This window comes from Lepisma saccharinum, chromosome 15, assembly GCF_977018435.1.
Source record: "Lepisma saccharinum chromosome 15, izLepSacc3.1, whole genome shotgun sequence".
In the NCBI taxonomy this organism is placed as follows: domain Eukaryota; kingdom Metazoa; phylum Arthropoda; class Insecta; order Zygentoma; family Lepismatidae; genus Lepisma; species Lepisma saccharinum.
The window spans coordinates 3,581,104-3,598,583 of record NC_139243.1 but is presented as its reverse complement, the minus strand read 5'-3'; the positions used below and the strand labels follow the sequence as shown (position 1 = coordinate 3,598,583).

Genomic DNA, 17,480 nt, shown 5'->3' with positions numbered 1-17,480 from the left:
GCGAGAATGCTAATTGTTCGATTACGTGGGAGCTGTGAAAGGTCATGGACAGCAAGGGATTACGAGTAGAACTTTTTTAAGGGAGAAGAGAAATAAGCGTTAGCGTTATTTAATACCGGTTAGCAACACTGACAGTCCGAATTTTATCAACAGTTCCATGTATGGATATACCCAAGTACTGACCATACAATCGCATTAAAAATTTCCTTTATGAATAACAAATAAGAATACGCCGTTAATGATTCATCCTTGTGTTTATGCAGCCAGCTTGACTTTACTGTCTGGCAGGTTTGCAGATATACTAGGATATTTTAGAGCAAAAAAAATTGTAAGTTGTGCACATTCACGGTGTGTGTTCAGACACCAAAAAACTCATAGATGAGTTCGTTGGGGCGCGATTCTTGTAGACATTAAAGACAGGTGAAGAATTGTGATGTCCACACCATCCACAGTATATTTGAACTACAGCATGTTTGTGGAGCACTACATCCATGCCCCCTATATACATTCATGACACACACAACGTATTTGTTTGAATTTTTATAAATAATGGTTGAGTTTTTCCGTAATTAGAAATCAAAATAAAGCTTGTAGTATTAAAGGAGGACCATATTTAGTCAGAATTTCTGAAAAAAACATGGTGCCTTTCTTGTGTATTTAACAAATGTTTAGTCACAGGCTTTGTTTATTGAAAGAAACTTTTTTGTGAGCTTCTCCGATGACGCAAGACAAGGGGTCCTGAGTTCGATACCCGGTGGAGAGAGTTCGGATTCCACTTTAAACTGTAGGCCCAGACCCGATTAGCCTGCTTGTGGATAAAGTCAACTTAAAACTAAAACTTATTTGTGCATTGTATAATGCAGGGGAAATGATGTTTTTGTGTAAGAAACTCAAATATCTAATTTTGTGTATTATTGCGTTACAATGTCTAATTTACGAAATATGTTGATTTATGGAAAGGAAAATTTATAATTTACAATGTTTTTCATTGATATATTACCAATAGAAATATTGGTAGTTATATTGGTGGCCGCGGTGGCTCAGTCGGTAACGCGTCTGACTACCATGCTAAAGGTCCCGGGTTCGATCCCCGGCCGGTTCAAATCGGGGAACTTTTCTAACGTTGGAAGCGGCCCCGGCGCCCACCCAGCGTCGAATAACATGGGTACCTGGGGAAACCTGGGGGGTAAAGGCGGTCAGGGGCGTGGTGCTGATCACACGACCGGATCAAGAAAGTGTGGGGCGTTACCCCCACACCCCCTATACGCCTTCATGGCGTGGTGCTAAGCACAGGAGAACACTTTACTTTTTTTTATCTATATTTGAGAACATATTTTTATTTTATACTCTTTAGAGCGTCTTAACAGTTTCTTCACTCCATCTCTACTTGTCTTTATTCCTATCTCTTTTTCTTTACTTCCGTTCTTTCTCCCTCTTCATTCTTTACCTTTCTATTTCTTTCTCGCTCCTAGTTCTATTTTTGCTTCTCCCTTCCATTCCTTCCTGTACTTCTCTTCCCTCTTCCAACCTCTTCGCCTCTCTCTCTCCCACTCACACATCGTTAGTTGTTTTACTTCACAATCTTAGAACTTCGCAAAAAGGAAAATGAGCACAGAGATAAGCAAACAATGAACAGAAAAGGCCGAAACCTGTCAAATCATCTATCTTCATTCAGTGAAAGTGGAGAAACAGTTTTATCCCATTTTGGGCTGCATTATCTCACCCGATTTCTTGAAATTGCGTCATAACTTGGGGAACAATGAAAATAAGTTGCTCGTTATGTGTGAGTTTGTAGAGGCAGCTGCTTTGTTTGCAGCGTCAAAGCAGACACTTACAGGCTACTAACATGAGACACGTGTGTGTGTTCACAAGAGACATTTGTGTGGATTTAGTAGTAAGTCATGAGAACGGACTGTCCAGATGTGAAGCTTTTCTTCAGCGTGACAAAGCCAAACATGTACAGCTCCATCTGGTGGTTTAAAATGGTTTCTCATAAAGTTAAAAATTGATGATGATAACTGGTAGTCACGCATCTACATTTCGGGGGGGGGGTAGAAGAGTCTGAATCAGGTGTTTTACGTGTAATAATAATAAATCCCTTGGTTCCAAAGTTCTCTAATATAAGGGCCAGGGTATTCCAGAGGGATTTTCTTTGGGTGACGCGTGGCCAGCGAACAGAGTCCCATCGCCGCTGTTTTCTGGCTTTCGAAACTTATCTTCATGTAGATCTCCAATTGCCGTCAAGACTCTGGGCTGACATCAACATTTTTGAGCTTCCACCGGAATCGAACCAGGGACAGCTCACACGAAAGGCGAGAGCCCAATAATAATAAACTTTACAATTAATATCTTAATAAGATTGATATCTTGAAAGAGAAAGACAAAAAGAAAAGGGCAGCGGAGAAGGAGAGACAGGGAGAGAAACATCTGTTTTCTTTCTATTTATCTTCACTCTCCTCTCTTCCATTCTCTTCTCTCTCTCTCTCTCTCTCCCTCCCTCCCTCTCTCCGAGGAAAGAAAGAAAAAGAAACAAGGAAATGGAAGAAAGAAGAGAATATTTCTCTCTCTCTCTCTTCTTTCTTTCGTTATTTCTCTCTCTTTTTCTGATCCTCTCTTTCTCTCCTCCTCCTCTTTCTCTCTCTCAGAGAGAGAAAGAGAGAGCGAGAGAAACGACACAAGAGGGAAGGTGCGAGAGAGAGAGACAGAGAGAGAGAGAGAGAAGGAAAAAAAGAGAGAGAGAGAGATTTTCCCTCTTCTCTCTCTTCCTCTCTCTCTCTCCCCAAGGGGACAGAAGAGAGGAGAGAGTAAAAAAGAAGAAGAAGAAGCTTTCTCCCTTTCTCTTTTCTTTCTTTTTTCTTCCTAATTTTCTCTCTTCGTCTCTTTTTCTTTCACTCTCCTCTTCTCATTCCTTCGCCTCTCCTTTCTTCTTTCCTCCTTTACGCTTCTCTCCCTGTCATTTCTCTTTCGAGGGAGAGAGAGATAGAGACAGAGAGAGAGAGAGGGTTCCTCTTCCCCCTCAGAGAGAGAGATAGAGAGAATGTAATCATTCATTATCTAGCTTATTATTAGTAAATTTGCATAAGACATCTGTCTTACAACAGAAATTAATGTCAAAGCAACTTTCAATGTATTATTTCTTGATTTTAAAAGTTATTCGTAGAGGCACATATTTTTGGTAAATAAAAAAGCAAAATTTCGGTACAAAAACTGAGTCAATTTCGGGTGCAAAAGCGGTAAATAAAATAAAATATCGGTGCTATAGCGGTGAAAAATTGGATGAAAAGTGGTATATAAAAAGACAATTTGGTTTTAAAATTGTGAATATAATCCTAAATTTGATTTAAAAACTACACTTATTCCACAGAATTATATCACTTATAATAGCACATTTATGTACCAGGTGGTTATAATTAAAGTGACGGTGTTCAGAGTGGTACAGCACGGGCTGTAATGAGAGTAGCAGTCTGAAACTTCGTACATATGATAATGAAGCAATGCGCTCGCGAATTATGCAAAAAAAAAAAAAAAAAAAAAAAGTTCCAATTCTCGCCACCAGGGTAAAAAATGGCGCTGTAAGCAGTCAAAACGTGGAATTTTCCGTAACTCTGACGTCAAAGTCGTTGACATTGCCTAACCATTGTGTGAGCTCCCTGGTTGTTGTTGGTGACGCTTGTTGCTTTTTTTTTTCCTTTAGTGATGTGAATGTTCGCCGAACATTAAAAGTTTGATTTTTCCCGTGTAAAAAGCAATGGCTATTGCGAAGAAAGACCGTGCACTGCTAGTGAAGTTGTTTTACCAGAATGGGAGCAATAGAAACGCTGCACTGCGGAAATATCGCCAACAGAAAGGGCGGAGAAGAGGGCCCATGTCAATTAATGGGCTGAAGAAGATGATGAAGAAATTCGAGGAAACAGGTGAATTGGGTGTTGCACCAGGGAGAGGAAGGCGGCCCATCCCCGTGGAAGTTGTGGACGAAGTTGCTGTAGCTGTAGCTGACCGTGCAGCACATGCCTCAACTTCTGCAACCAGTGCTAGAGCTGTGGCACGTGAATTGTCACTCCCCTGGTCAACAGTTCGCAAGGTATTGCGGTGCATTTTACACTGGTATCCCTACAAGATTCAAATTGTGCACCAATTGAAACCCCAAGATATTCCACAACGCCGTGAGTTTGCCCATCGGTTTTTGGCACGCATGGAAGTGGATGACATGTGGCCGGGGAATATTCTGTGGACTGACGAGGCGCATTTTACTCTGGTCGGTACAGTGAATACTCAGAACTGTCGCATATGGGGTTCCACTCGTCCACATGTTGTGCAGGAACAACCATTGCACTCAGTTTACGTGACTGCTTGGTGTGGGTTCACTAGCTCCTTCATTCTTGGTCCGTTTTTCTTTGAGGAGATGACACCTCGAGGGCCTGTTAGGTGTACAGTGACATCTGCACGTTATAGGGACCTCCTTGTGCAACACGTGATTCCAGCTTTGCAAGAACGGAACTGTGAACACACCACCATTTTCATGCAAGATGGGGCAACACCACATGTCGCTCGCCACGTGAAAGATTTGCTGCGAGAAACCTTCACTAATGACCGCATCATCTCTAGGCAGTTTCCAGATGATTGGCCTTCCAGATCCCCCGACCTTAATCCATGTGACTTCTGGCTGTGGGGATATTTAAAAGATCGTGTCTATCAGGGACATGTCCGGTCTCTGCCTGATCTGAAAGCTAGCATACAACGACATGTCGCTCAGATTTCACCAGACATGCTGCGAGCAACTGTCGATCATGCCGTGTTACTAATGCAGCATGTTGCTGAATTGGGAGGCCATATTGAACAGTTCTTGTAACCATAGTTCCTAATAAACATGCCAGAATCATTTTTCTCGTGTGTTTGATCTTTCCTGCCTATTTCCTGTAACTATACCACGTTTTGACTGCTTACAACGCCATTTTTTACCCTGGTGGCGAGAATTGGAACTATTTTTTTTTTTTTTTTGCATAATTCGCGAGCGCATTGCTTCATTAGCATATCTACGAAGTTTCAGACTGCTACTCTCATTACAGCCCGTGCTGTACCACTCTGAACACCGTCACTTTAATTATAACCACCTTGTAGTTATCAGAGTATTAAGTTTATTTCTGAGTAAAGGAGTCCATTTTCGCTTCTCCAATATTAACAGCAGAATTAATCAATTTTCCGGGAATTGCATAACTCTCAGGATAATTCAGACCTCCGAAGGTGTCCCGTCGGTGAATAAACCCTGAATTTCGTGTTTCAGAGTTAATTTCGCTTTTTGCAGTTCATTTCGCTTTATTTCGTGACAAAACATGGTCACAAAATGCATCTCACACCTTTCAAAAACATGAAAAATTAACACTACAATGTGTTTTTTCAAATTTCGTTTTTTCGTCAAAAACGAAATATGCATGCCCCTAGTTATTCGGTATAGCTGATGAAAGTTAAAGCTCATGTTAATTATTTTTATGCGTATTATTAGTAGTAGTGAGTGGTAAGCATAAACTTTCGCAGGCACTTTTAACGCAAAGCTGAATTGTCACAGCCTACACCTTACATTTATGTAAATTCTGCGGAAATGAGTCAATTTCATATTATAAAACAATAAACAAGTGTTTTGCATATTTGAGTTTGGACTTGGTCTTTCCAGGTTAATTATGCAGTAGGAAAAAGTGTTTTTGACAAATAGTAGTAGACGTTAAGAAACTGAATCTTTACTGCTCTACCAAAATGCGAGAACCCTTCTGGCGCTGTCGCCGAATTTTCAACCCTAAGCTAGGGGTGTATGGAGCAACCTTCTCGTAAGGTGCCCAAAAGTAAACCTTACTTCCATGTCAAGCCCGTAGCCAGGGGGGGGGGGCGGGGTTCATCTCCTATCAGCACGGGCCACGCCAGAAATATTTGTAGAGGGGGGGGTCAGGCCATAGATAAAACTTGATTAGTACAAATAATAATGACAATAATAATTATTGTTATTTTACAATAGTAACTATTATAATTTATTAATAATATACCAATTTCAATCTAAATTTGTTGTTATTATTACATAAATGGAGAGAATTTGCTCTAACACAAATGTTGTCCATTGTTTTTCTTATATTTTGTACAGTTAGTGTATTGAAAATCATAGTTATTGTATTTTGTTATTAACTTTTACACAATCGTTATAGTCTGTGACCTGTCACGAAGAAAACTATAAGTTTTGGAAGCTGTGGATCCATTTATTCTTTGGATTAAATGGTAGAATATAAAAATATAACATGGTTCCTCTATTATACACTAAACGTTTTTCGATGTATTGCAGCTTTTACTGTGGTTTTAACTTTATTTCTGTTATTAATAGCATTTAAATTGGATATTTGTAGGATTTCGGGGGGGCTTCAGGCCCCTTAGCCCTCCCCGTGGCTACGTGCCTATTCCACGTAGATCCCTTAACTGCTTCTTGCTGGCCAACGAGCCTCTGGCACCTGGATTCACGGCCAGAATAAACCTCTACGAAGTAGTGTTGTTTCTGTGTGTGCTGAGAGCCTCTTCACAGCCTCAGCTCTTAATAAGTAACGAGATTTTAGTTCTTGTTCAGTAATGAATGAATTAATTACAGGGTGTTAGGATAATTCCAAAGACTTGAGAGAACTAAAATATGCATTCTTAGTTCTGAAGCAAACGTTTTGCAAAAACATTGGTTGTAGTAAGCTTCCTGTGTAAAAGTGTGTTCATAGATGACACTGCAAATCTTTTTCTTCTCAAACCTTTCTTTTTAATGTTGCATACTTGTAAATAATATTACATTCGAGGAGTATTGTAGATTTGAAACTTGAATTGTAGTTTCATATTTTGCTATTTTATAGGTAAGCACGAATTCGACGATAACTATGCAATGAACAGCTCCTATAGATAATTGTCGGACTCTTTGCTTAATAAGATTTGGATGAGGAAATTCTATATGTAATCTAACTTACAGAATTTCTTCCCATTTCTTCTGTCCATATTTGGAGATTACGAGCTCTTGTAGACACACATGTATGAGGCCATACTGCAAGCAGAAAAAAAGGGAACACATGTTAGTATTGTGCAGTACGGAGTTTTTATACACATTTTGGTAAACTGTAGCTTTTTCGCGATTTAGGCAGTGTACCCAGCTGGTATATTAATTGCAAAATTGTCAACGTTTTGAAATTATCAGTAATGTTTGTAACAATAACGTCGCACTGAAAGAGGAGTTAAGGGGTTCAGAAAATCTTTCGCATTTTATTTCCTTGAGGGAAATAAGGACATACAGGGTGATGGTACACATAAGGAGAAGCAGGAACCATTCAACATGGCCCCATAAATGAACTTGCGAGAAAGTGGAGTATTGTTGTCATCCACCAATGGAGTACTGGTTGATACCCACGTTATTCGTGCGCTGTATTCCATGCACCCTTAGAAACTCAATCGTACTTGTGTAACGGCCTTGTCAGTAATCCCTGACATTTCACCAGTATGACGCATCTCTGAACATTTGTGGTTGACGACCAACCTTTATGTTAACCTCTAAAAAATGTAAGAATCGAAATGATGTGTTTTAGAATGACATTGAGATAGATGTAACAATTTGTAAGTCCCATGTTAATGATTTTTTCAGTGTTGAAAGTTATTAACGTTTATCAAACTTAATACCGTGTACAAGAAGGTCATTATTGCAAATTATGTTCGAAGTGTGTTATTTGTGAGAGAAATACCATCTGTTTTTCCTGCAAGCATAGGAGTTCGTGTAACTGAAGTTGTTGTGGCTTTTTGCCTTGTAACAAAATGAAGAAGTCCAATTGAAGGAAGTAGCACATTTATGTACAATATATACATAAGACAGTAAGTGCGTGTCACTTGATATAGGGAATCAATTATACTTTATATTATCAGCTGATAAACAACCAATGGCGTGTACAGGGAAGGGGTTAAAGGGTTTGATAACCCCCATCTTGGTCTTATTTTAATTATTTTAAAACATCAGATACAGGGAGCAAAATACGGCGCTTGATTATCAAGAAATACCATACCACTTTTTGGAAATTCTTGGACACGCCACTGAAGCTGCTGTACCTCTGATATAGTGGTTAATAATGATACACTATTAGGGTTTAATACAGAGCTTTTAAATTACGAAAGTGATAAAATGACTGAGGCCGAAACAAACAGACGGAATTAATGGCTGTTGACATAGAAGGCGTGTTCGGGAAAAAAGAACAATTCAGCCTACATCTTCACCTGAGAGTCTCTCTCGAAAGATACAAATTGGACAAGGAAATGGTGTGAAGGCATTGCAGGTAATATGTTTGGTACAAGGTGTCATATTTCACAAGACCTTAGGAACAATACATGGCGTGTTCGTTACAAATGTGTGTGTATGTAGCAGGAATATTATTCATACAAGAGGGGCAGGAATTAAATTTAACAGTTCTGTAATTCTGTAAAACATCACCGAAACACTTGTGTGTGGAACAACTATCGATAATTTTATAATTCCCTGAATATTAGTATCAATAGTTGGACTAAGCATTAATTTAAAGTATAAATGAAGATTTCGCTAAGTGTGGTAAACCAATATTCATGCATCGCATGAATTTTTTTAATTGAATATGAAAGTAAGATTTCTGGAAAAGAAAACGGTTTTGCCATATAGGGGAGAGTTGCCGAAATTGGAAGTTGGTACTATTTTGCTTCTGCATCAAAAACAAGACACAGATAAAAAACGAAATTGTAGGTATGAGAAGCACAAACTATTAGCTTTCACTTCATATATGTATTTCAACAAAAAAATGCAGGAACCAATATAATAGGGTACATAAACGAAAGTAGTGACATCGGTCCATTATAGGCAACAGGTTTCCTAACTTGGACCACAGGTTGCTTAGGTTGGACCGCTCACAAAAGGCATGTACGTATGAATGTCTACGGTATCTAGACACCTGCAGCACTCACTGCACACACCATTGTGGTATATACTTCACCTTCGCCGCTTGTAACAGCACCTACCTGTGATTTTCCTTTATTTGCTACAATTTTTTGTGGACGTTTCTGGACTGTGGTGAAACCTGACTCATCCACGTTGAATATTCGGTCAGCTGTAAAACCAAACAAACCATTCCTTCTACTACACTTGTTCAAGCCATAGTCCCCATTATTGTATGCTGCTGTAGCCATTTGCAATTCCATCTCTGTCCACAGCCCGTACTTTCCCCGGTCCAATTTGGGAAGCACGTGGTGGTCCAACTTAGGCAATTATACCCCGTTAATAAAAATATGACGCTACACGAACAACGCAACTAAACCATAGTTTTACCACATGCATTTAGTGGTTAATGAATGACACTTTTATAATATACTACAGGACATTTGATTACTTACTCCTAGTCTACACAAGAGCTTAAGATCCGAATCAAAATAATTGCAACACGAACAATGGAAACACAATAACAGCACTCCTACTTCGTCGAACGTCTCTAGTTGACTGATCATTGTCATTTGTACATGGCACTGACGCCAACCAGTAGTGCCAACTCACCTGTTTCAAATACCTGTCTATAAGCAAAAACAAAAGCGGTCCAACTTAGGCAACGGTCCAATTTCGGCACCTCTCCCCTATATACTAAATGTTACTTTAAATCGCCGACATACTAAACGAGTGTGACATGCAATCACCATCCATATGATTTGTCTTGGTGTGTTTACTTGTACAGTTGTTTATGTTGGCTGTAGTTATTCAACGTTTGCCACCTGGTTGGATGAGCGCGTTGACCAGTCGAACCACACAACCGAAAGATCCCGGTTCGAGTGTCGGTCTAGGCATTAATTTTCCTTGTGAGTGCACTTCATCAATTTCATCCTCATCGTCGCGGTTAGTCAATAGGGACAGAAATTCGACGTGATCTAAAACAAACTACTTGGAAGATGTTTTCCTTGACGCTGTTGAGAGTGTTATGAATGGAATTTTATAAAGAAAACTCAATTGAGGATCTGTTTCCTTCAGCAGAAAACACACTGGACTCAGGTCTTGAAAGCAAGAGAACAGCGACGATGGGACTCGAAATAATCTTGGCAGGTCCTGGCCCTCAAGGACTGTTGCACTACGGAGTTTTTTTGCGACAAAATTTACGAACAAATCTAAAAAAGACAATTCTGTTATTTATGAGAGAAATTTTAAACTGGAATACAACAGTAACTACTAATTACCTAAGTATTAAAGATCTTATTATTACTTACCATACTCTTCCTTTTGTATAAAACTTATAAATTAACTTTTTGGGTCTCTGTTCGAACCACACACTCAGATATTTGGTTGCAATGGTTGCTCGTGTCTAAGTTCTACGCTCCCTCTCTGAAATATAAATAAACATTTCATAAAATTAGCGTATGTAAATGTTACTTAGGGTGTGTTACTTAGATTTAATAAATGAGTGTTTAGAATCCTGACGTATCATGGAAGATGGAACTAAATTTCAAGGTTTAGTACCTCCCACGTATCTGAAATATACTCGCATATTCATGTAGCATATAGTTCAAGTCCTGATTCGAACGCCACTTTATTTCAAAGAAAGTTCCGGAAGACCCGTTTGTCTCTGGTAAGCATATGTCAAGTCCACGTGGAGCCCGGTAGCGTCCGTTGTACGATCTGACAGAATTTGTCTAGTCCACGTGGAGTAAATGCGATGTTGCCAATTCAGTTTCTTTAGAGATTTCATGACGTGAGGTTGCGGTTATCTTCGCTAGGTTGCGTTATTGTGTTTTGATATATTTTTATATACAATGTGGAATTCTTGGGAGTGTAACGTCGCAGTCAATGAATGGATGTCTAAACAGTGCAGGTAAATGTGGCAACAGCGCTTCTCAGAAAAACAGGCGCTTTCTCGAACCCAGATGCACGTCCTGGCGGCTTCCTCTCGGGCTATCCTATGTCAATGGTACCGAACTGACGTTCGAATCGGGACTTCAACTATACAAATACCATGCACAATTTTCCACCCTAATGTACTTTGTACGCTGTGAATTTTGTCCGTGTTTTACGGATACACCCTGTGTGCTTGTGTATGTGTCCCTGTACGGTAAATCACCGACAACGTTTCACGGCTTGCCCCCGGTTTTGGAATCCACACAGGTGACCATAAGACGAGAAACTTTCCTCAGTAACATTTAGCTCGTTATGGGATCTTTTCGACGATCACCCGCGAAAACATCAATCGCTATCCTGTGTGTATGCAGCCGTGGTTACACAATAGCTTTCAAATTGCCAGCCTAAGTACCATTAACGTCTTGCAGTGTATAAAGCACATCAGAATAATCGATGCGATCGTGCTGTACAAGAGCAGTCTCGTGGTGGACAATATATTTGACGAGAGATGGAGCCAGCAGCCGCTAACTTTAAAATTGTTATTCCCTAAGGAAATCAAAACAAAATTAGAGATTCTGAGAGTAACTTTACAAAGTCAATAATGTTCCTGAGTAAATGTTGACTCATAGCGCTAAGCGGTGCTTCCCTATAGACTTTATATTTCTTCTCAAGTAAAGCCATGCAAATAAATTTGCCTTGTTTTATTAGATTTCAAATAGACGCACGTTTCTGAGGTTTGTCATGATGTTCCTGTTCAAATACGAGTTCCGTACAGGTAAATTATGGAAAAAGTTGTACAAGTTTTATCCCCACTCCCATAACCCGGGGTGGGGGGGAGGATTGTAAGGGCCATCACCTTTATTTTTTCGATTTTTTAATTGTGGAAGTTTTTCTAAAAAAAATGAAAGTAAATTATATTGTTCCCAATATTTGTGTATTTCTTTTATGCATAAAAACATAAATATAATGCACATAGGAGACAAAATGCACTAGGTGGGCCTATCACGCTCCATCTTCGAATGTTTGTCATTGAGACACTCATGTCAGTGAGAGTGTACAATTGATTGATAAGTAACTGCAAATATAGAATCAACAAAGGAAGAATATCAAAATGTTTTCTTTAATTTTAATGATGAAAATAATGGGGGCCTGTGAACCCTCCCCCCCTCAGGTAAGTAAGTTTCTTGTACGGCACGGGTAAGCTATGGTTAAATAGCACATCTAGCATAATCCACACATGTCCTGTATAAACCTATTCTATGTTGTTTTTTTTGTATTGAAGAAGGGCAACGCAATTTTTGATCAGAGATATTCACACTTAATAGGGAGACGCTAGTCAGGCGTTAACACGCCGGCCTCTGTGGCGGAGTGGTTAGCACAACGTGCTACAATGCCAGGGCTCCCAGGTTCGAATCTCGGACTGCACACAGAAAACTAAATGCATCATATCGATTGATGCACTAAAGTGTGTTTTGTAGTTTCTTCAAAGAATTAGATTCACATTTGATGCATATTTGTGTCATGAAAGAAGCACCAAAGTGCATCATTTGATTCAAGAAGGATTTCTTTCAGTTGAGATGCACTTTAATGCATCAGTTGATGCACCTTCCTGCATTTTTTTGGATGATCCACTTAAACGTTTGGTCTGATCTAAAGACTTTATGTAGCTCAGACGAATCGTTTAAGTGAATCATTAAAAAAGATGCATGCTAGTGCATCAAAACGCATCAGCTTGTTGCATTAAGAGGGCGGTGGAGTTTGGCGAAGGTCGCCGTGGAAAGCTCTTAAATGTAACATGGGATTTCTTGCATTTTGTTGAATATAACGTTTTAGGATAAAAATTTGCCGGAAAACACGAAGTAGATGTGAACTTACTTTATGAAACTTTGAGTACATGACACATTTATGCAATTTCAGTTCGATAAATGTGCACAAATTGCATAATTTTTTTCAGTTTCCCATAAGGAAATACATAAATAAGCACAGAATAGTTATACGATTTGTGGGTAGCACCAACGAAAATTGCCATTATGATGCATACTAACGTAATGCTCAATCCTTTCATGACTAAGCTAGGGAGGGCTTTTTTTTTCAACAGTCACTTGCACAGCCCAAAATGATTGTTTAAAAATGTCATGTATTATCGACGGCGAAAGATACGGTAGCTTCAGCCGAATTTCATTCATCATAGTTCGCCACTTCGCCACTAGATGTCTCTGTTAGAAAATTGCCTCAGGCTGACGGGGAGGGCTAGTTCGCGCGGGTGTTTGAATCCTTTGCACAGATGGGTTCCGTCCCCTCGTCAGAAGGTTCCGTAGCTGTCACAGCTTGAATTATTGCCTCTTTCCCAGGCAAGAAACCAAGAAAGCAGGAAGACCATCCGTTTGTGTATGTTTGAGTGTAGAGAAGCAGAGCATGAATTGGAACCAGTGACACAGTAACTTTATCTCGACCCCTACCGCCAAGGACGTATTTTGGGGGGTCCCAGGAGTCCCAACCTCCCCCCGAAAGACTTACCAAGTACAAAAATCAAATAATGAAAATAATGAAATCATAAAATAACTTCAATTAAGTAATGAAAATATGGTTGTTGTTTAATTGCAAATTGTTTATTTCCGCAACTTATTGGAAAGCAATAGGACTTTGAATGACAGTACCAAAGAAGATTTATGCAAGAATTATTACTACATACTTATAATAACATGCAAAATATTACCAGGAATTTTACTTTCGTCAACTGGATCTAACATCATTTTTTCATACTCAATAAATATTATATTCTTTATCTATTTGACATTAATTTCCTTGCCAGGGCAGTTTCTATTTTTTTACAAATTTTGCCGACCTTAACTACACGTAAGGTAGATAATGAATACGTGATGTTATATCACTGTTGTTATACCGCCTTCTCACCTATTCATGTAATAAAAATATATTAATTAATTTAATATAATTATACTTATTTTAATTTAACGTTATTAATATTATTATTTTGAGACATTACGTTAGGACGCGCCTCCGAAATATATATCTAGATACGTGCCTCGTGTTCGATTTGAGTAAAATGTAGAAAAGCCGGGGAGGGTGGTAGCGCTTCCTCTTTTTACATTTCGATAGTTTTTTACCTCACATGTAGTACTTTGAATTGAATTGACTTTATTGCTGGGTGAGGTTCAGCTGTTGCTGGTCTACCACCTAACCCCAAAAAGTACAGATTAAAATTAAAATAAAATAAAATTCAAGATTACAAAGAAAATGAACAAGAAAGTACAATAAAATACAAATGGAATAACATCTCATACAATAGAACAGATAAAAACTAAAAATTAAAATGAAATTCATATTACAAAGAAATTGATCAAGAAAGTACAATAAAATACAATAGGAATAAAATCATATACATTGCAACAATATTGGCAGTGAATTAGATAATAAAGTAACTGAAGTCGAGAAAGTTGATAGTAAGAAAAAAATAAATTCTGGCAACTCACAGTATTTATCATTATTCATAAGTTGATTTACCCTGCTTCTGATCGTTGATCAGTGATTCACGGAGCATATCGCGAAAACGTCTGAAGTTTTGATTTTTGGTTAGATTTGGTAGTGCATTCCAGGCTTTGGGTGCTGCGGAGCTGAAAGAGGCCTGATAAGCTGAAGTTCTGCAACGAGGTAAGCTGAAACTGGCAGCGTTTCTGGTTGAATGAGAATGAATTTTGCTTCTGAAGTTTAATTTCGAAAAGAGGTAGTTTGGGCTCTTGCTATTAATTATGTTGTGCAGTGTACAAAACAAGTGCAGTTTTCTCCGTCGTGCCATGGAAAGGATTCCCTGCTCATTAAGCACAGGGAGAATATGTTCACACTTTTTTGTTCTATATACATATCTAATGCATGCGTTTTGAACTTTCTGTATTTTTATTGCAAGCTTTTTTGTTATTCCTAGCACGTAAACGACGTCACAATAGTCAAACAGGGGGAAGATAAGAGACTGCACTAGGTTTAATTTGATCTTAGGAGAGAGGAAGTCTACCAGAAGATAGAGGCTTTTTAATATCGAATACGCCTTGCCACATTGTTGTATCACCTGCTCAGACCAATCGAGCCGCTGGTTCATGATCAGTCCTAGGTTTTTTACTGTTTCAGAAAATTTAATACGCTGTGTGTGAAGAATTATTTCGCATTCATTGATGTTAATATGTTTCAAGAGACTGTCTGTTCCGATAATTGTAAATATTGATTTGTTTGAATTTATTACTAACCCATTTGAAGCGCACCAATCGCTTATGTTCTTCAACTCTTGGTTTAAAAGTGCGACCGCGTCCTGCAATTTTGATATGGGTGTGGATATATACAATTGAGTGTCGTCAGCATAACAGTGAACGTTGCATATTTTCACAGACTTGACTAAATCAGCGGCCGAGAGCGTGAATAGCAGCGGACCAAGGATCGAGCCCTGAGGCACCCCAGCTCGTACGTGAAGTGGAAAAGATAGCTCCCCTGTCTTAACCCGCTGTTTACTTTTCGAACCATTTAAGTGCAGTCGGCGAGAATTTATAATAATGAAGCTTGGCCAGAAGGAGCTTATGCGGTATAGTGTCAAAGGCCTTGCTAATGTCGAGCAACACCAGTAGCGTTACGTTAGATTGATCCATCGATTTAAAAATGTCGTCGGTTACTTTTAAGAGCGCCGTTTGTGTGCTATGGTGAGGGCGAAAACCGGATTGCTGCCGGGGAAGGATATGAAGTTTGTCAATATGCTTTCGAATTTGATCGTTTGCAATTTTTTCGATGATTTTTGAAAGCACCGCCAGAATGCTGATGGGCCGCAAGTCATTCACAGAAACCGGGTTCTGTTTTTTAGGGATGGGAATTACCGTTGCCTCCTTCCAAGAATCAGGGAAACTGCCCGTGGAGAGTGAGTAGTTGATTATGTGCGTGAGCGGTGGGAGGATATGATGAAGAGAGAGCTTTAACATTTTTATTGATATGTCATCGGATCCAGATGCATTTGATTGGATTTCGTATATCGCTTTCCTGACGCGAGAACCATCCACCTCGCAGAAACTGAACGCCTCTGCACCGTGGTCGAAACTGCTGGCGTAACATTTCTCACATTGCTGCGAGACTAGCTCTTCATTAATTTCCATTTTGGAGGATACGTTGACGAAATGGTTGTTCAGTGCGTTTGCGTCATTTAGTGCGGGTGGAAGGCTCTCCATTTTGTTTTTCCTGCCATATCCCAAGCTTCGCAGGTGTTGCCAAATGTGTTTCGAATCGTTGGATGAATTAATGATGTATTCAAAATATGCCTTTTTTTCTTGTCTTACGACTGAAGTAGCGAAGTTACGCAATCTCTTATATTCGTTCCAATGGTCAGGATTATTTGTTCGTTTAAATTTTAACAGCATGTTGTCGCGTAACCTCATAATTAATTTAACGTTATCTGTAATCCAGGGTACTTTTCGTTTTGTTGCACGAACTGTTTTCAGGGGGGCGTGTTTACCAAACACTTTAATCAATTTCTCCGTAAAGAAACGCACCTTGACGTCAATGTTTTCGTAGAGCATCAGAGGATTCCAGTCGATGCTCTCTAGATCTTCCTTCAGAGCATCCTTCACTATCGCACTGTAGTCTCTGTATGTGATCGTCTTGCCCTTACTTTGTGGTTTCCCGTAACGTAAAGAGAGATACGCTAAAGAGTGATCACAATTACCGACTGGTACCGTAACACCAGAATTGATAATATCACTTACATTATTTACAAATATTGGATCAATGAGCGTTCTAGTAGTGGCGGTAATTCGCGTTGGTTCAGTTAAGATTTGAGTGAGGTTAAATTGTTTAACAAGCGATTGAAGATAGGAAGTGTCGGGTTCGTTTGGTTTCAAGAAATCTACATTAAAGTCGCCTATGGTTAATATCTGATATAATATCTTCTAGGATTGATAGCTTAGAATAGGGTATATCTCCGGGTCTATAAATCCCACAGATCCCAACGGTTTCTTTCTTTAAACGAATTTTTACTATTATATGTTCAATATTTGTTTGTTCTTCCGAAATATATGAAATCTCTTCAGCTTGCAGTTCAGAGCGTACATATAATAAGAGCCCGCCGGCATTTTTGTGTTTTCTGTCTTTCCGCAAAACTGAAAACCCAGGGATATTTATGGTTTTGTCATCAACGTGTCCTTTGAGCCACGTTTCGGTGACTAAAAGGGCGTCCACGTTCATTTCCTTTACGGTGTGACGTACTTCGTCCAGTTTGCGCATCAGGGAGCGAATGTTTACATGTGCGATAGTGAAAGAGGAGGGAGGGCGGGGGGAGGCAGCAGTGGTCGCGTTGGCCGGGGGCGATTTTCTTGGAAGAAAGCAAAGGTCTGTTGCCCCGTTTGCCACTGCAGCGGGGGTCGAGGGTGATGGAATGCACTGTTCCGTAAGAGGAGGTTCACCCAGGAGTGGCAACATTTTAAAGTTTAACATATACCCCGTGAATTCTGACGACCAGAAGCAAAATAAAATATTTACCTGTGCACATATTTTCCACAAAATCTATAAAGTTGATTGCATTTAACAGAAAAATATCAACTGTGATATACATTTC

General features: G+C 39.3%; 1 protein-coding gene across 1 annotated transcript in view; it reads right to left on the bottom strand.

The window, feature by feature from the left end:
- Positions 1-16,098, bottom strand: part of LOC145999733 (guanylate cyclase soluble subunit beta-1-like) — a 192,772-nt gene extending 176,674 nt beyond the window's left edge. Inside the window, exons 1-2 of the mRNA XM_083137012.1 lie at positions 15,754-16,098; positions 6,978-7,051 (exon numbers count right to left, since the gene is read on the bottom strand). Coding sequence (XP_082993138.1) covers positions 6,978-7,051; positions 15,754-16,098 — 419 coding nt within the window. The remainder of the gene's footprint in view (positions 1-6,977; positions 7,052-15,753) is intronic.
- Between the last annotated feature and the right edge of the window lie 1,382 nt (positions 16,099-17,480).